General features: G+C 35.3%; 4 protein-coding genes across 12 annotated transcripts; 2 read left to right on the forward strand and 2 right to left on the reverse strand.

Moving 5' to 3' along the window:
* The first annotated feature begins 1485 nt into the window (after positions 1-1485).
* LOC140881037 (zinc finger CCCH domain-containing protein 12) lies at positions 1486-4301 on the forward strand. 8 transcript variants are annotated; one of them, XM_073286010.1, is made up of 4 exons: positions 1487-1553; positions 1701-1751; positions 1917-2983; positions 3851-4301. In XM_073286010.1, the coding sequence occupies exons 3-4, from the start codon at positions 2200-2202 to the stop codon at positions 4117-4119; spliced, it is 1053 nt and encodes a 350-aa protein (XP_073142111.1). In that variant the 5' UTR covers positions 1487-1553; positions 1701-1751; positions 1917-2199; the 3' UTR covers positions 4120-4301. The 8 variants fall into 8 exon arrangements, with proteins under 8 accessions (XP_073142105.1, XP_073142111.1, XP_073142106.1 ...); XM_073286008.1 differs by having other exon boundaries at positions 1492-1592; XM_073286011.1 differs by having other exon boundaries at positions 1511-1620; positions 1907-2983.
* A 1454-nt stretch (positions 4302-5755) lies between these two features.
* On the reverse strand, positions 5756-9969 carry LOC140881035 (putative recombination initiation defects 3). The gene is made up of 12 exons (XM_073285998.1): positions 9856-9969; positions 9275-9452; positions 8636-8783; positions 8264-8398; positions 7890-7942; positions 7595-7792; positions 7374-7439; positions 7228-7274; positions 6884-7010; positions 6698-6779; positions 6470-6578; positions 5756-6002 (listed from the first exon to the last, which is right to left on the reverse strand). Exons 1-11 carry the CDS (start codon positions 9918-9920, stop codon positions 6472-6474), a joined length of 1206 nt encoding a protein of 401 aa, XP_073142099.1. The 5' UTR covers positions 9921-9969; the 3' UTR covers positions 5756-6002; positions 6470-6471.
* A 1791-nt stretch (positions 9970-11760) lies between these two features.
* LOC140881039 (U-box domain-containing protein 33) lies at positions 11761-14271 on the forward strand. Its single transcript, XM_073286015.1, is given in 6 exon segments — positions 11761-12023; positions 12407-12886; positions 12888-12938; positions 13030-13351; positions 13474-13904; positions 14089-14271. Coding segments are annotated over 6 exon segments (1665 nt in total). The 5' UTR covers positions 11761-11825.
* Positions 14272-14296: 25 nt separating this feature from the next.
* LOC140881038 (uncharacterized) lies at positions 14297-18147 on the reverse strand. Of its 2 annotated transcripts, none has more exons than XM_073286013.1 (8): positions 18020-18147; positions 17332-17409; positions 16402-16463; positions 15759-15844; positions 15229-15335; positions 14950-14999; positions 14761-14843; positions 14297-14675 (listed from the first exon to the last, which is right to left on the reverse strand). In XM_073286013.1, the coding sequence occupies exons 2-8, from the start codon at positions 17387-17389 to the stop codon at positions 14561-14563; spliced, it is 561 nt and encodes a 186-aa protein (XP_073142114.1). In that variant the 5' UTR covers positions 17390-17409; positions 18020-18147; the 3' UTR covers positions 14297-14560. The 2 variants fall into 2 exon arrangements, with proteins under 2 accessions (XP_073142114.1, XP_073142115.1); XM_073286014.1 differs by having other exon boundaries at positions 17332-17400; positions 18020-18090.
* Positions 18148-18728: the final 581 nt, after the last annotated feature.

The raw sequence follows: 18728 nt of genomic DNA on the forward strand, positions 1-18728 counted from the left end.
ACATATGTAACCGAAAAGTTTCAATAGGGTGAAAATTGAAATCAATAAAAATATTTTTTAATTTTACAAACTTAATAATTATATAAACCTAATATTACTCAATATACGACAATATTTTTTTGATTGTGTAAATGAAATATTAGAACATTTATATTAGTAATTAATTAAAATATGAATTATATATACAATAATATTTTAAAATTATTAAATGCTAAAATTAATAAATAATGTTATATTTAAATAGTAATAACAATAACCATAAAACGGATTTAGAAGAAATGATATTTTAATAGTAAAAGCAATTATCAATGAAGACCAAATTTAGGATAACTATTTTTAGTTTTTTATTTAAATTAAAATTAATTGAATGATTAATGATTTTTATTGAACTCTCATAATTATAACATTAATTGAATATTTCAACCCTATATATAATTTACAATATTTTCTTCTCTCATAATTATCATTACTCGACATCTAATCCATATTTAGTTTGTGGCTGTCGTGGACGTTTTTCACTTGAAAGAATTGGCTTCCAATAATTTCTTGAAGGTGGGTCAAAGCCATAAATTATTTTAATCAAAATAAAATATTATGATATATATTAAGGAGGTGTATTTTAATTTGAGGAAATAAATTCTAAATAAAATCATTATAACTCTAAGGAATATAACTCACAAATTATAAATAAATTATGTGTACTCACGTGCGACACTCACGTGCATCGCACGTGCTTTTTACTAGTATTATAAAAGATGTGTAGGTTAGAATAACTACTTTGGGATACCAAAATAATTTATTCCAAAATTATCCCTTTTTAACTATTATTTTACTAAAAAATTCCCACTAACTCCATGATTTATTTTTTTTAAAAAACTTTTTTTTACACACACAATTTGTGTGTGTATTTTTTACTAGTAATAATAAACCGTAAATGCACTTTAATCTTATCACGCGTTGTACTTGGACATAAAAATGATCACACTATTAACCTTAAAAAAACAATTTAATTCGAAGTGTTAATTTTACTTTATTTAATCCCTTCAATTTAGTTATTTTTCTTGAAATGCAATCGATTGAATCTATTGAGTTTGAAAGAAATTCTGTTATATTTAGGTAATGTTTGCAACCTCTAAAAATAAGTGATTATGAAGATTCTCTTTACAAATTTGTGAAGAGAATCTCCATAATCACTTTTTTTTAAAGGTTGCAAACAATATCTTATTCTCTGTGATCGATTAAATTCCTTGAATATTGTTTTGCATTTCTTGATCGATTAATTTGTCAATTTTTATGAAATTTAGTTGGCTTAATAATTTCTTGAAATTTGATTTTAAAAAAAATAATAAATAATTTCTTGAAATTAAATAGATGAAAAAAAGAGAGAGAGCAAGGTTTCCATATTTTCCGCATGTTGTAATGAAGGCGGACAAGTGAACATAGAAAAGCCTGAAAATATAAAAGGAAAGCTCCAAAAAATAATAAAAAAATAAAGCAAAAACAATCAAAATATCTTACAACCCCAGCAAGCCGATGTGTTGCTACAGTACTGGGTAATCCTAACCTGAATCGATTGTGGATGAGATGGGAGGGTAGAGCACCGTTTGAAGATTTCAATTTGTGGGAGTTTTTGTCAATTTTTCCATTTTAATCTACCAAATTCTTGTCTTTCTAATCCTTTTCATCTTCCTGTTGCACAGTTCTTGGTCCGAGTAATTTCAGTTCATGCTATCAATCAACTCTAGTTTCTTGTGAGTAAGCTTCATATTTTTAGATCTGAAACCCACTTGCGATTTGGTTGCTAATCTTTCTTCTTAACTTCGTTTCTTGATTGTTTGTTTGCATCGTTTCGTTCGTCTATTGTATTTCTTTATAAAGATTGGATTTTTCTTGGCTTTTTCTCGAGTTCATTACAGGGTATATGAAGTACCCGGATTGCGAATCTTCCGGGTTCTTGAAATGTGAAGTTTACGGTTGAGGAAAGTTGGGTAATTTGAAGTTTACTAATAATCTTGCTTTGTTTCTGTTACCACTGCTGTTTGTTGTAATTTGGAGTATTTAGTCAATTGGTATCTAGGGTTTGTTCTTTATCCACGTATATGTACCTCGAAGGTCATTGAATGAGTCACACCTTTTTTAGATTTAGTTCCCATTAGCTTTACTTGTTTGGATATAAATTTGTGGCGATATATTGCGGAAATGGATCATCGCCGAGAAAATGGATTTTCTGGTGGAAATGTTGTGCAAATACTAGCCGGAAACTCGGGCAACGGTGTTGATGAGAATTGGAGTCCTGGGTCCATGGATCATGCGATTTGGGCAACCGAAGATGAGTATGGTATGTGGAATGGAGAAGCCTCTGTGGAAATGAATACGAATTTGAATTACGAGGGGAGGTCATCGCAATCTCGATCGGGAAGTGAACCTCCGAGTAAAAGATCTAGGAATTCCCAATCAGTGGATGTGACAGCTTCTAACCGGTCGAGAGCCATTGGAAAGATGTTCTATAAAACCAAGCTATGTTGCAAATTTAGAGCTGGCACTTGTCCGTATATCACCAACTGCAATTTTGCCCATAGCATTGAAGAACTTAGGAAACCTCCCCCAAATTGGCAAGAAATCGTAGCTGGCAATGACGATGAACGGCCCGTGTTGTCAGAGCCGAGGGAGGAATTTCAGATACCAATATTTGGGGTTAGTGATGATGCACAGAGGTCTTATAAAGGGCGGCATTGCAAAAAATTTTATACAGAGGAAGGATGTCCATATGGTGAGAACTGTACTTTCCTTCATGATGAGCAATCAAAATCCCGTGAAAGTGTTGCGATAAGTTTAGGCCCGGGGAGCGGTGCTGGATATGGTGGAAATGGAAGTGGATCAAACTTGAAGCCTTCCAATTGGAAAACGAGGATTTGTAATAAGTGGGAACTAACTGGGTATTGTCCCTTTGGTAGCAAGTGTCATTTTGCTCATGGAGCTGCAGGTATAATTTTATATTAGCGTTTTTATCCTCAGCAGAAGCACATCAAATACGGTTTTTTCGCCGCTTTAAGTTATGAATTTGAAATTTTCTTTACCTATTTTCAGTACTGAGTGAATGCATTTCATGCTTCATGTTAAGGTCATATGTTCTATGTGTGGTAGTTGATCTTGGATTTTTTTTGCATAATGTAATTTCGTAAGCCTTTTATGATATTAAATGTCATTTTAATTGCTTGAGAACCGAATCATAGCAATCAAAATGCATTGATGAATTATATGACAATGATAAACACTGCATTGTTTTTTCAAATCTTTGGTGGTGTACCCATCCCTTCTACCCCATGTTTTTTTCTTAATGAATTCACTAGTCAACGAAATACGAGTCAATTCGTTTTACCACCCTAAATTAAATTTTTTGAATCTCTATCTGCTTTCTTGTGAAAACCTCAAAATGTCCTTGTTGGACTTTATATTAAGTGACACCCACATGAATCCCTTCAAGTGACACGAAGATCAGCTTTTGAATAAGCGATTGATATGCCTACTACAGCTTCTTGATCATCATTTACGAGCTGAACGCTTTCTCCGAATTTTTACAAATATCATGGTATTGAGCCTTAAGGTATCAATTGATTGAAGTAGTTGATGAATTGATGACGTGCACATGTTTCTCAGGCTGTTTACTAGCGAATTATTTTGAACCCAAGCTCTTTCCTTTTGGCAATAGATGACATATCAATCAAACCAAGTTAATCCATGGCAACCTAACCCTGTTTCAAGTATAAAAATGTCCTAGTTTCTTTTCGCAATTTGCCAATTTATTGTCCGAGTTTGTGAGTTATAACATTCTTTGAATCATCCTGAGCAGAACTGCATCGTTATGGTGGAGGGGCATCGGATGCAGAAGCCGTGGATTCTTCTACTCCTGATGCCAAGAACGGAGTCCCTCCTAAAACTTCAGTTGATGCTGTCGCCACAACCATCCCTTCTGTTCCTCATTCAGATGTGTGTCATGTTGTAGTTCCATCACAAAGGTTGCCTACTGTGTTACAGAAGACCGGGCACAGACCAACTCAGAAATGGAAAGGTCCAGATAAAATTAGCAAAATCTATGGTGATTGGATTGATGACCTCTGAGTTGTTTTTGAATCCTATCATCATGAAAATGACTTTTTTATTTATTTATTTTTTAATCAAAGAAGTAAACTAATGTTTCGCTGCTAAATAGAAGGCATCAACTGTAACCTCATAGCTTCAGGCTGTTGTATTACTTGTAATTGCACTCCTTGTATTCCATATGAATCTGTGTTTCGACTCTATTTGGTTGGATTTCCAGTAGCCTATGCTAACCTTGCTAACTTCTGCGTGCATCGAATTTAAATGAGCTGGAGTTAAGTTTGAGTAATTCCAGCGTTGGTGGTCAAGTACTTGAATTGGGTTGTGAGTTTTAAACTTATGGTATCATTTTCAACATGTTTTCGAAAATTCTCTCTTGATTAATCTGTTCGGCATAATTTTTACACCTAATTCTTTAGTCACTTTTTAAGAAATATTTTATTATTATATTATATTTTGAATAAATGTATTATATTTCAATAATTTAAAGATTGTATCTCTAAAAAAAAATCCCTAAATTTTCTCCGTACTTTTTCGAGTGTCTGAAGCCTTTGCAAAAACACCAGTGCACCTGGCAGGAGAGAACTCCTTCGTTCTTACCCAGTCGTCAATTGATGCGGTTGCATGTTGCAATAAATGAGATGGTATTTTTTGTTTATTAATGAACTTCGAGTATTCCACAAGTTTCTTTTGCTTTATAGCCTTATTTTTCATTTCATAGTTTATTCGGCGTAGTAAATGAATTTTTTAATTTCATATTAGTATGCGTTTCATTTATGCGTTCGGTGCATAGGATAGATGGGACAATAAGTTGCATTGCTTTTTATACGGTGTTTGGAGTTGGGGTGCAAACGAATCGAATCGAGTATGGTAAAATTTTAAGGCTTGAATTTGGCTCGATATAAGTATATTCGAGTTCGAGCTTGGTTCGAAGTTCGATAATTTCAAATAATTTGGTTCGGGCTCGGCTCGAAATGAAGTTCGAGTTCGACTCGAAATATTCGAACTTATTCGTGAACTATTGCTCGGATATTATGGTTCGAAAAACTCGAAATGTTCGAAAATGTATATATATTTATTATATAATTATATTATATTAATTAAATATTAAAGCTCGCGAACTATCGAATAAAATAATTTTGGCTCGAGCTCGGCTCGAAAAAAAAGTTCAAACATGTTCGATTTCGGCTTGAGTTCGATAAATTCGCATACGAATCAAATATTTATCAAGACGGCTCGAAAAGCTCACGAACAAGTTCAATTCGTTTGCACACCTAGTTTGGAGTAACACACTATCATGGGATACAAGATCTTATTTAGGGCATATGGGATTAGATCATTAGAACGCTATAAATATGCAAGTTAGTTATAGCATACTATTTGGACCCTTCCAATTCATGATTAATAATATTAAAATTTAACATACTGTGTCCAATATCAGCCTTTTGTTTGCTACAAACTCTAGTTAACTAGCCGTGAGATTAACAAGATTTCTATACGTGGATGTAATTATGTGCCTTCTTTATGTCTTACTCAGCGGCCAAATGCAACTAATTAAGAACAGGCGTGAGTGAGGAGCCAACGCTTTCCACAAATGAAAAATACACTGATAATCAACTACACGTCGTTGACAAGTCTAAACTTGGATGAATTTCTTTCTTATTTAGCAGAATTAAAAAGAAGAAAGTCATGGTTAATTATAACTGTACAAAAAGAGTTGTCAAATACAAAAATGCTGGCACGTTAAATGACATACTTATGAAAGACAGTTAAAGAATTATTGAACTAGCACACCAGAGTTGAGTTGTGGAAGGAATAAAAAAATAATCTTTACTCACTTTTAAGTCTTCGTCCTATAACTCAAGACTTGTTGTTTCTTCGTGTCCGTGCTGAGTGGTGTTTGTCTGAAAAACAAAGATTAATGCATAAACATCGTGCTCTTTTTTTAACTATTTTTACTGAAGTGTAAAAAAGCAGGCGGGGGGCAAGAAATTTCTTTTCTTGAGAAAATAAATGGGAGTCAAGAATATTGGTGCTGGAGATGTATTTTGATAGGACACCACATGAAACCGAATTGGCGCTTATTTCCTCAGAAAACATATGTAATAAAATGATCCGAGAATAAAAATTTGGCGGTTGGGCAAATTTAAAACATGTGGCATGAATAAATCTACACTCTAGGTATCCTATTTCAAAAGGTATATTTTCAATGCCACGCTCCACATGATGATATGAATGAGGCTTTTTCATAAGAATTTGAAAAAATAAAATTCACATCCCACTGATCGAGATGCACGGGATGAGGAATTTGGATTACCATTTGCAACGAGTTTCTGAATTTATAATAGACAAATGATTATCACCAATGTACCTTCAGTTTATAATGATGGTATTGCTGTGTTTTCTCTTTCTTTTCCTGGCATTCCGGAGTATCCGTGCAGTCTTCTCCTCCACCGCCTTGATCGAATATTCCTCGTTTTCTAACCAAAACAAGCAGCCATTTTATAATCATTAACTTAGGGTAAAAAATATCAATTATTATAATTATAATCAGATAAATCAACAAAAGTCGTGCTAGAAGATATCATGGAGAGGATACCTCTCCCCCTTTCTTTAAGCAAGCAGGAGAAACCTCCATCAAGCTCCTCATCCGATTCGATCAAAACTCTCAATTCCCGTTCCTACGCCAATATCCATTTATTATTAGCCAGTTGAGGTTTCTGCAGCTAGCAATTTAAGTACATATTTTGTAAGAAAGCACCAGCAAATTCAACAACACTTCTACCTGGTTAATGATATTGTTACAATTTCCAACTTCAAAAGTTGCTTGCTTTTGTTTTACTGACGTCCATCTGCCCATTTCATCCTTTGGAACTAAATTTGTTTGCTGCGCTTTCACACGCATTGTTACACTAAAACAAGGAAAAAAACATTGGTTCCAATAAAATAACAAGAACGTTATAAATCCTGGTAGAGAAACACCAAAAAAATCACAAAAATTTTTTGGTTATCTTGAATCCCACATTTTGAACAGAATTAGTTTGGGTTGGATACGTTTTGGAAAGTTTGTGTGATGGAATAAATACAAGACAAAATATAGAGCAGATAAGGGAAGCCATGAATACAAACTTGGTAGGGCAAAACACTTCCTGCGTGGTGCCACAAACTTTGGCAGCCTGCAAGTGAAAAACATGCAAACATTCTTGAAAATTCTTCCAGATACTATAAACACCTAAAGGTCAGGTAGTTGTCCATCTCCTCCTGAGAAATAGTACCTTAGGTCCTTGAATAGGAGGAATCTCTTGTAAATGTATAAACTTCTTCATGTTACAAGCAATTGCCTGCAAGTGGTTGCAAAATTATTATCAAGCAACCGTGCTCAATTCAGTTGCCACTGGCAGTCTACATATTAATTTCAAAAATTGTCCCATAGGATCCAAGATCATGTCCTCCAAACTTTTGCATTTTTCAACTACATCGATTAACATATACATGCCTGCATATCTTTGCTGAAATTCTTGAAGAGGTTGTGCTGCAGCTTTGTCATTTGAGTCTCAATTTTCTCCGGTAGAGCAGAAAGCATTGAAAATATTTCCCTGTAATTCTCTTGGTTGCTTTTACTCTGCTTGATTTGATCAGACACAGATGTCAAACCCAAGTCGAGTCGAGTTTTTATATCTTCTTGTCCTTTGTTCTGGAGAAGTACAGGTTGAATTAGATTTGATACTTTTCTATTTATGCAACAACAATGACAAGAGAACACATCAGAGAATCTGTTGAGATATTGTTACCATTAACAGCACTGAGTTATCGAGTGCGATTAGCTTCTGCCTCATGCCTTCCACTATGCACAAATTATAAATGAATTAGTCAAGTGTCATTACACATTTTATCAAATTTATATGTTCATCTTGTCTTTTATGTATAGCTCTAAACAGAAGGTTACTCCAGGAAATATAAGACAACAAATCTTTAAAAAATCCATATCATCCTCTGAAGAAACCATAAAGTAAGAATTCCACAACCTCAATTAGAACTACAGTATTCCTCGAGTGGAGAGGCAACACAGTTGGAAGTGCAACCGTCACAGGTGATGCACAAAGAACCATTCCATAGTATAGCTATTATGTATTTCGTTAACAATCCAGAGAAATGGAACACTCACTCTCTAACGCTACTTCTTTTGTACCCTTGTTCCCTTGCATGATGTCACTCTGAACTGAGTCCAAGATCATTCCAAGCCTGCTAAGTGAAGTTTCTACCATTCCAATTCTGTGTTCAAGCTCTTCACTTATCTGGCCTGCTCGAGTAAAATAAAAGATACATCAGTGATTAACAATAACATGATAACAATAATACTGTCTTTGGGTTTCATTAGTTTAAACCAAACAACAAAACCTTGTGCCTTTTTAAAAAAGAATAGAAACTGGTGTATTTACTTCAATGTTTAGCTCCTAAAAAAACTCAATGATGAATTTTCATCTTCATGATGAAAATAACAAACTAGGCTATCCACATTAGTAATACAATTTCATACATTTGTATTCTTGAGCAGACCACTTGCGTATTAAAGTGTTGGATGTTTTAGGTATCAACATCATCTGTGTCTCTTCTCGTGTGCAATTGATTGGTGGCAAGCAAGATGTCCTCTTCAATGAATTCTCTCTATCTTGAGATGCTATTTTCTACATTAAAATTCAGACACATTCTACATTAGAATTCACACATTTTAGAAAGATTCAAGTAATATAAACCAACAAAGCAACAAATATTCTAGGAAGACATCAGTTGTTTTTTTATTTATAATGAAAAGGAGAAGAGTTTTGCACACACTGAGGCATATGAAATAGTATGTAGACAATATAAGATAGTCAAAAGAGTTCTCATTCTGTTTGTCACATCAATTAAAATCAGACAAGCATGTGCATATCACACACTACAGAAACCACCGAAAAAAAGGAATTTGCAGAATATTAGAAACTCTAGAAGCAGAACCATGCCATGCACCAGTGTTATATGCAGATCCTCTGCAATTTCTTATAAACCAAAGTAAAATAAATTTAACCTCCAATGATTTGGAAACATCAGGTTTGCAATAACAAATTCATCTAATCTAATTTAAATATTTGAATATGTTATTGCACATTAATAAGAACAGATATTATATTGTAACCACCTCGCTAGTGAGGATCTCATCTTGAGAATTTTGCGAAAACTGAGAAAAGAGACCGTGCTGAGATGAAATCCCCTGAGATAACGACTGTTGTGACTGCTGCGGTCGCAGATCTGATGTGGCTCGACTTCTCCCAAAGATCGAGGAAGACTCTGTTCCATTGTTTACTGCAATTGATCTCCTAGTTACATGCATTAATGCAGAACGTTAAATCTTCAACATGACTGCATAACTCTCATCCATAAAACATGGAACACTAATATCATCAATTACTCATCACATGTGTCCTATCACTAAATTCATCCCAGATAAAATCCGCAAAAGTAAAACACTTCGCGCTCAACTGCTTAAACTAGTATTTCATACTTTACAAGCAGCCAATTTGATATTTAAAATATTCCTCCTCGTACCATACAAACGACGCGATTTTCACGCTTACTGATTTAAAATTTACTTCTAACTTCGAAATCCGCACACATCCCCTAGATACATTGAACTACGTATCACAAATCGTAGGATATACTAGCAGTACAATGAGTTTCAGACACGAGCTATAAAAAAACGTAATGCAGAAGAAATGAAACCTAGATTGTGGGGGAAGAACGGATATGGAGCTCAAATCGCAGGCTTTGTTGATCTTCATCTTCATTCAGTCGATCGCAGTTCAAAAGAGATTGGCTCGCCAACGTCGGGAGAAGTGGAAATGGAGCGAAAGTGGGAAGTCGAAAGGGTATTTATGGCGTAGAAATTTGGATATGGCCAGTGTTGACGTGTACCACAAAGATGGGCTGAGATTCTATCTGGGCTGAGATTGTATTTGGGCTGAGATTGGGATCCAATTCTAGAGTCTAGACAGTAGACACTGTGCATTGGTTGGTAAAGTTTATAGCATTTATATAAAATTGATTTTCCCGACATAATAATACCGAGAGGACCTAATAAAAACCATTTTCAAGTAAATTTTTAAAACTAGGCCTAAAAATAAGAAAGACAGGGAACAAATAGATAGATTATATTGTACTTTTTCTCATTTGTAAACTTTCCTTCTAGGGTGAGACTATGCTGCAGCATAGCCGACTCACATGTTATCATGTGGGCCCTCCCTTGATCAAAAGGCTTAGCTCCATCAGGTGTAGCACACCTGGTGGAGCATAGTCTCACCCTTCCTTCTATAACTTTCTTCTTATTTGTCCTTTATTATTCTTATGTTTAACATCATTCTTCTACAACTTACTAGAACTTTATTATAAAAAAAAAAACTCACCATGCGTGTTTTGCGCCCGGGTCTATGCTGCCCTTCGGGGGCACTGCTCGAAGGACAATCCAACGGACCCGAGCTCTTGTAGATCAATTTATTTGATCTGCAAGAGTGATCGGGTCCGTTGATGCTGGCAGACAGAGTAGTATTCGTCTGCCAACATAGACCGACCCGTGTTTTGCACAATAGCAGCATGTTATAATGATTGTGATTTTTACTGTATATTGGACATGAACATTCTTCTTCTCAACTGTAAAAATTATAATATGATATAATGATAAATTTTTTAAACATAGAGGAATAAAAAAAAAAATTTAAAAAAAAAACTTTAATCATGTCTAATATAAAATGTTGGAATTTATATCTACATGCCTGTAGCCATCGAAGATAAAAGCAATGATCTAATTTCTTTCTATGCTAAGCTTATTTAAAGTCAAATTGAAAAATATGTACATCAACAAAATGAGCCAGTTCAAGTTCAATTTATACATTCGAGTAATGCATGTATTTTTTTCTTATCTTTTGATATTATATTAGATAAACTTCGAACTCGTGTGAACTCATATTATACACTCGAAGTAAGTGATGTAACTTGATTCTTGATTTCTCGTTATTTTAATTAATAATCAAAACTCAGATGTAGAGAAGAATATTATCATTAAAATATGCAGGCCGTGTGTTGATGAAACCAAGGAGTACAGTGTGGGCAACAGGATATGAGTCTCTCCTCCAAATACCTCTTTTTTAACATTAATTAAAAAAAATTATATTGTCAAGAATTTAATTTTTGGCCAATAATTAACTTTGCTGCGTAATCATGAAAAAAAAATATAATTTTTCAAGTATTTAAGTCCTGAAAGTTAAAATTTTGAATATGATATTTAATTTACTGTATGTGAAACTTGTAGCTTCTATATGAAATATTTTCGGAGAACGCCAAACATGATATTTGAGCAAGAAACATAACCTCAATCTCAATGGGGTAATTAAAGAAAGCCACTTGTTATCTATCGTATGAGCTCTACATGTACCTTATACTATAGTCTTCAATGCTGGGGTCTGTGTGGGATTATCACTGATCAGTTGACTTGAAGTGAGTTAATTGGGAAGTAGACCCACAATATAAATTCTATCCGATCTCCGGACAACGAATTTATACTGCATTCAAGAATCTTCATCCATGTTTCAATAATAATGCTATACCATCACGATTGAACACTCATCCCATAAACAAAGTTTGAGTTTTTTTTTTGCTCGAGTACTCTTGTCTATTATTGGGGTTGAAGTTTATATGTGATGGCTGTGGTGGAAATTCCTCTATCCATGGAGAGAATAAGGTGTTCAGAAGCTGATACAGCTCATCATGGACTTGATCAGGAAGGGAACATGAACAATGAATTTAAAGACAAGATTGAGAGATACAAGAGAGAGGCATACGAGGAATCGCTCAAGCGTAAGAGAGCAGAAAAAGATGTCACTGATATAACTCACATGGTAAATTTTCAAGCTCTCTGTTCCATCATCTTCATTTCTATTCCATATATCATGAATTAATGGAAATCTTCAAAACACTACGTAAGCAGGTTTTTTTAAGTGCCGTCTTAAAAAAAAAAGTAGAAGCTGTTTTGCATTTGCATACAACAGTTAAAAGAGACTTATCTCAAAGAAAAGCCGAAAACAAACCAAAACAGCAATGAAAGCCACAGTTTCTGAGTTTTGGGATTTGGATTATTTTTTTAAAAAAAAAAAAAAAAAAAGAAACTCAATATACACTTCTTTCTAATTTGGCTTCTTTGTTCAAACCGTGACTGGTCTAGTTTAAGATTGGCCTTATGTTATCCGGAGACTTGACAGGTATTATGGTGATCATATTTTAGGCTAAAGTATATGAAAAAAAGTACTCGGAGGAGTTAAGATGCAGGAGAGAAACTGAAGAAAACTTGACAAGATGCGGAGAAGGAGCCAAGAAGTTAAAATGCCTGCTAGATGGAGTGGTGGAAGAGCTCAAAGTTTCCCTAGAGCAGAAATCTTCTCTGGAGAGTCAAATTGCAGATTCTCACCAGACTGTGGAAGTGTTGGAACAGAAATTGTTGTCTGCTGTTAACCTTTTGAAGAAATATAAGAGGGAAAGAGATGAATTGATGGTTGAACGTGATAAGGCACTCGAGGTAGCTCATAAGCTTAGACAAAAACAGTACGAGGTGACTTCAATTTCATCTCTATCTCAGTTGTTTTCTGAATTCTCACTTTGGGAAATTGAAGAAGCAACAAACAACTTTAACCAAGCCTTGAAGATTGATGAAGGGGATTATGGAATTACTTATAAAGGCGACCTTCGGCACACGCAAGTAGCTATAAAAAATACTGCAACCTGACAACTCGCTTGGACCTTTTAAATTTCAACAGGAGGTAAAGTCATTCGATAGGTTCTCTTCTTACCTACAAAAGTATTCTCTTGTTGCTGTTGGATATGATTTAAGTTCTTGTGATGTTGTTATAGGTAAATGTATTGAGTAAGCTGAGGCATACAAACCTTGTCACTTTAATAGGAACCTGTCCAGAAATTTGGGCTCTCGTCTATGAGTATCTTCCCAATGGAAACCTCGAGGATGGCCTCAACTGCAAGAACAATACACCCCAACTGACATGGCAGATTCGAATCCGTATTGCTGCAGACCTATGCTCTGCACTCATCTTTTTGCATTCTTGCCACCCTCGGGGGGTCATCCACGGTGATCTGAAGCCTGCTAATATTCTGCTCAATGAAAACCTCGTGAGCAAGATCAGTGAGTTTGGAACGGGAAAGTCTATGCTACCCAAAGGCACTGCCTTTGGGGTGGCGTGACAGAGTATGATTGATTAAAATCAGTGGGCCCCACGAAGGGTAGTGCCCTTGGGGTAGCATAGACTTTCCCGTTTGGAACATGCTTTGTTCCCTCTCAAGATTCTTCAGACAAGAGGACATCACTGTGTTGGCAAGAAACTGACCCAAAAGGAACTTTTGCTGATTTGCTTTCCACAGAACAGCCTACTTCAAAGTCAGATGTTTATTCTTTTGGGATTATATTGTTAAGGTTATTAACTGAAAGACCAGCGGCAGGGATAGCTAAAGAAGTCCTTCATGCATTAGATAAAGGGAACTTGAAAGATTTATTGGATCCAAATGCTGGTGACTGGCCATTTGTGCAGGCAAAGCAGTTGGCTCACCTTGCAATAAGTTGCTCTGATGTGAATCATAGACTTCGACCTGATCTTGCTTCTGAAGTCTGGAGGGTTCTTGAGCCGATGAGAGTTTCTTGTGACGTTTCATCGTCCAGGATTGTTCCTAAAGAGTGTCAGGAAATTCCATCCTATTTTGTTTGTCCAATATTCCAGGTTGGTGGATTTCTCTCTTTCTTGTTGGATACTGCCTATTTTTGAGAAGCACTCTTTCTAGTTTTATTGAGTCTCAAAACCTTAACACATACACATGCTTAGTAGCGGCTAAACATAATGAACGCATCAGCATACTACGCCAGAATCGTTGCCTTCCGTCGTATAACTTCATCATTCTTGACAGGAAATCATGCAAGACCCTGTAATCTCAGCAGACGGGTTTACTTACGAGGCAGAAGCACTCAAAGGCTGGCTCGAGAGCGGTCATGATACGTCCCCCATGACCAACCTCAAACTTCCACACCGCAATCTGGTGCCAAACCAAGCTCTACGCTCTGCCATAAGAGAATGGCTGCAATAGCCGTGAAAGAATGCCACATTTGAATCATAGCTCGAAATTATTGAGCTGAATTAAAGCTCCCAACATGAATTATTGCATATTGAATTGAATCATTGCGCTATGGATCGCCACATAATGATTATTTGATTACATTAGAAAGTTGACTTGCAGACAGAAAAATAATTACCCTGTATGCTCACTAATAAAGGGTTCAGAATTCCTCCATTTCCTAAGCTAAAATACACTACAAAACTGTTTCATCCCGTTCAATCTACAACAAAAGAGGCTTCTTTCATCTCCTGTATGCAAGAATAATTTAATGTGGTTTTGGCTTAAACCCATCAACAGCAAAGTTTCGAGTGGCAGAAGGAATGGCTAAGCGAATTCCATCCAATTCTGGCGTGGCAATTATCTGGCAACCCAAACGGGACCTGTAGAAATATTTTGGGGGAAAATATATCAAGTAGCAAACAGACTACAATTCTTGTTCACATATTATGAACACAAGAAACCTACGTTTCAGTGAGGCCGAAGGCGAGATCCAGCATGTCATTTTCCTCATCTGTTGGATCAGGTATTTTGTTGTACTGGCTCACGTCCTGTCGAAGAAAAAAACCAGTTCACAACAGGACGATTTCTTGCCCATTTTCCAATGGCCTTTTTCAAAGTTAAATGGGAAGCCAGTTTTGGCGCGTGGTAACTTACCATCACAATCACATGACAAGTGGAACAGGCAAGTGATGCTTCGCATGCACCTGCAATAAATTTACATAATTTAGCATGCATAATTACTAATAAACATTATTACTATTACTTTCTAAAATCTGAGATGGCAAAACTAGCAAAATCTCCATATTAAGTATTTCGGTCAATATATATAAATCGAATTGAATTAGGACTTGACTTGTGATTGAAATACGGAGAACAAACATCCATTAAGTTTAACAAGTTCAGAACTGCAAAGACCCAAAATCGCAAGTTTACCTTCAAGATCTAAATCATTCTCATGAGCAGCTTCCAGCATCGACATTCCAACTGGGACCTTAATATTCATCTCTTCTCCATCCTTATCAACAAACGTTACGTTTATCCTGCAGTGGAAATGACGAAAGAAATAAAATCATAGATGAAACCACACATGTATGTCAGCTTTTAACGTAATATGTTTGCTTGCTATATCAGGTTTTCTGAACCCTGAGACATCAATTCTACAATCATTTGATAGCAGTTCCGGGCAAGATTACCAGTCACATACCATTGGTACTTGGAAAAAGAACGTTTCTACAGCAACCATTTTAGACAGATTATGCCTGATAACAACAAATACATTCAATGAAACACTCAAATTCCAGTATCATATTTTTTTTATTGTTGAGTATTATTCTTCACAAGATGATATACACAAATGGTATTCCTCTAAATCCTAGAATACCGAGGGTTTTATTAGTCCTACATACAGAAAAGAAAAAGAGGGTAATGTTTCGATGCTGAGTTTTCTGTGCTGGAAGACTTACTTTTGCTCTGTTTCATTTCCTTCATCAGAGTCCAGTTTAGATGATGCCGTGCTAAATAATTTCTCTCTCTGGTACCCAATCCCACGCTATTAAACAGAAAGAACATAAAATGGACAATAGAAAGTCAAAATGCCAGAAATGGTTGAAAATGCAAAACACAAAGAACAACCTTATCTGCATGGACATGCAGAATGATAGTACCTGCACTGTTCCGTGTTATTACTTTCTCTTATGAAAAAAACCAAAAGGCGAAAAGGAATGGCAAAATTCCCCCAGTCCTTTGCACATTTCTTTTCTACTGCTGTCATACCTTTAGAAACCTCAGATTTTTTATACTAATGGATTTCTACCTTTTTTTCCTCAGAGTGTTATGTGTAGCCACTTAAATCAATTATACTGTCTGGAAAGAAACCCCAAAAAAGGAAAAAGTATAGGGTTTCATGCAACTTCAACACCTTTTTCCATCTATTTGATGCAGACTTCATCACGACCTTCAAATATTCTAGCTCAACAACATGCAATTCTAACTCAAGTTCTCATGTTGCCTACACAATATAGTTGTGAATAGCAAGCTAATTCACATCAATATTTGAAGTCTACGAACAAAAGCTCAAGCCTATATTTGAGGAGTACACGAACTAACCAGGGTGTGTAAATATTGATGATATATCGCAGGCTGAACTAAAGGCCTTCTAAAAACTGGAGCTGTAATGAAACAAGAAATCAATAGAACAATTTAAGTATAGAGATGCAACCAGTGCAAGGAAAATACTTCAATTCTAGCAGAAAATATGAGTAGATAAAACTATGGTGAAAGTGTCAGGCCATTGTCAGTTTCTATGAAGAAAAGATTATCGAATCGGATTAACCAGAAAGGAGAAGAGGAAATGCAGCATTTCAGAATGTTGTCAGGACATTTCTCAGTTTCTATGAAGAAATGATGATTAGTTGGATAAACCAGGAGGACAAGAGGAAACGCAGCATTTCAGAGTGTTCAAGTACAGGAAATGGATGTAGAGGAATTGTAGGCTAACGGGAAAGGAAGTCACAGAATAGCATTTAAACAAAGAGATTTGAACTCTCCTTTCATTTAAAGAATAGATCAGGTAAACACTTCTCAAATAAACAATTCGTTTGAGAGATTTAAAATGCAACATCCCTGGAATGATCTATTAATGCACTTCTACAATAAGATTGTACCTTCTTAGAGTCAATCTTGAGCTGTGCACAATATTAAGTTACCATATCGGACACTAATCCATGCATACATTCACTGTTCCTAATTGCATGCTAACTTCCTATAACATTCAATGTTCACCAAAGAATCCAAGAAAAAATAATGCAGACTGCAGATAATAGAATTTAGACTTGGTGCAAAAAAAGAAAGAAAGAAAGAACATGGCACCAATTTTCATGTCATTTTATCGAAGAAAAACATTTTACAATAGCTGCCTTGCGGGCTTAACAGAATCTTATGCTGGTCGATATACTGACTGAATTCCTACCAAATGAAATAAATATGTATAACTCTTGTTAAAAACATTCAAATTTAATGAAAGGAGTGACAGCAAACCTTTTACCAGTCTTTGGACTGAATGGGATCCTAGCCTATAAAACCTGGAAACGAACATATTCTTGAACTCTGTAAAACCTAAGTAAAAAAGAAAAGAGGGATCAATGTAAAGTTAAAAACAAGCTTCGCCGACCTCATCATCAGCAGTTAAAAAACCACAATATTTCTGAGCCACGATCTTCTACCCTGGCTAGGTATGTACTTTAATGCGGGAAGGGACTTTTGTCAACCTTATTACCGCACAAATGAACTTTTTTTTTTCAATATTTGATCCTTGAAGTTTATAAAAATATAATTTTTATTTTACTGTTTATAAATACATTAAAATCATCTCCCAAAAATTAATCCAGCGGCTCAAGCAGTCAAGCTCCGCTCATTGACGCAACAATGCTATAGACAACAATAGATCAAACCAACGATCACATGTAGAAATCAAAATAAAAATGAATAAAAAAACTAAAATATCGAACACATATTGCTAAGACAACAAAAGCTAACTAAAAATAAGCACGAATCTCTCACAATATATTTGTTCATATTTCCAATTTTATGAACAATCTACAGCAAGAACTCACACACACAAATTTCTTTATGGCGCGACACAAGAAAAATGTTTCTGACGAAATTTATGGTAGAAGCAAGAAAAATAGAAACAATTCAGGAAAGGAATAGTATACACTGCACTCACCGGAGCTGAAGTTCAAATTCACGGCACGGGGCTGCGAACAAAGAAGATGGCGTAGTTTCTACGAAACAAAAAGGACTTGAGCCGATGAATTCCTCGGAGACACAAAGCCCAAACGGGTTCGTTTTGAGATGAGAGAAAGCAATCGCCATTAATGGGCCTTATTCTGGCCCTTTAATGTTGTCCGGCCCTTTAGGCCCTGTTTGGTTTTAAAAGTCAGGCCAAAAAAACATTTTTTTAAATGATTTTCAGTTAAAAGCAATGTGTTTGGTTGAATTTAAAAGCACTTATTTTAATAAATCTCTACAAAATCCAAACGGACTCTTAATGTTGTTTCGCCCATACGAAGTAAGGTCGGCCCAGTAGGACAGTAACCATGGCATCAATCCTCTACTTTTAATTTTATTTTACGATTTGTTTTATAAAAAAGAAATACATTTCTATAAGAAAATTTAAACTACTTAAAAGTTAAATACTTAAATTGAAACGTAGAAATATCTTTAGAGAATTGCGTATTTGCGATGATCAATAAAAAATTTGCTATGCTGATGAGTTTCTTTGTATTTGATGATTATTGTTAGGACAATTGATATTCTAATTCTAAGTTACTGAGAATCTATACGAGCAGCAAGTGGCATGCTTAATAAATCACTTAATCGAAATTTTCAATCATAACATCAGTTTTTTTTTTAGTATTTGTACACTGAAATAC

The sequence above is a fragment of the Henckelia pumila genome, chromosome 2 (assembly GCF_033568475.1).
Source record: "Henckelia pumila isolate YLH828 chromosome 2, ASM3356847v2, whole genome shotgun sequence".
Lineage (NCBI taxonomy): Eukaryota > Viridiplantae > Streptophyta > Magnoliopsida > Lamiales > Gesneriaceae > Henckelia > Henckelia pumila.

What these genes read in the sequence shown, in the direction of transcription:
- LOC140881037 (XM_073286004.1), top strand. Translation starts at nt 2,200, where the DNA reads ATGGATCATCGCCGAGAAAATGGATTTTCTGGTGGAAATGTTGTGCAA. An exon ending in TTTTGCTCATGGAGCTGCAG is followed by an intron (nt 2,984 to 3,850) that starts GTATAATTTTAT and finishes CATCCTGAGCAG; the next exon opens with AACTGCATCGTTATGGTGGA.
- LOC140881035 (XM_073285998.1), bottom strand. Translation starts at nt 9,920, where the DNA reads ATGAAGATGAAGATCAACAAAGCCTGCGATTTGAGCTCCATATCCGTT. An exon ending in ATTTCAGCAAAGATATGCAG is followed by an intron (nt 7,440 to 7,594) that starts GCATGTATATGT and finishes AACCACTTGCAG; the next exon opens with GCAATTGCTTGTAACATGAA. An exon ending in GTAACAATATCATTAACCAG is followed by an intron (nt 6,780 to 6,883) that starts GTAGAAGTGTTG and finishes ATATTGGCGTAG; the next exon opens with GAACGGGAATTGAGAGTTTT.
- LOC140881038 (XM_073286013.1), bottom strand. Translation starts at nt 17,389, where the DNA reads ATGTTCGTTTCCAGGTTTTATAGGCTAGGATCCCATTCAGTCCAAAGA. An exon ending in GGAAATGAAACAGAGCAAAA is followed by an intron (nt 15,336 to 15,758) that starts GTAAGTCTTCCA and finishes TTTCCACTGCAG; the next exon opens with GATAAACGTAACGTTTGTTG. An exon ending in GAATGATTTAGATCTTGAAG is followed by an intron (nt 15,000 to 15,228) that starts GTAAACTTGCGA and finishes AATTTATTGCAG; the next exon opens with GTGCATGCGAAGCATCACTT.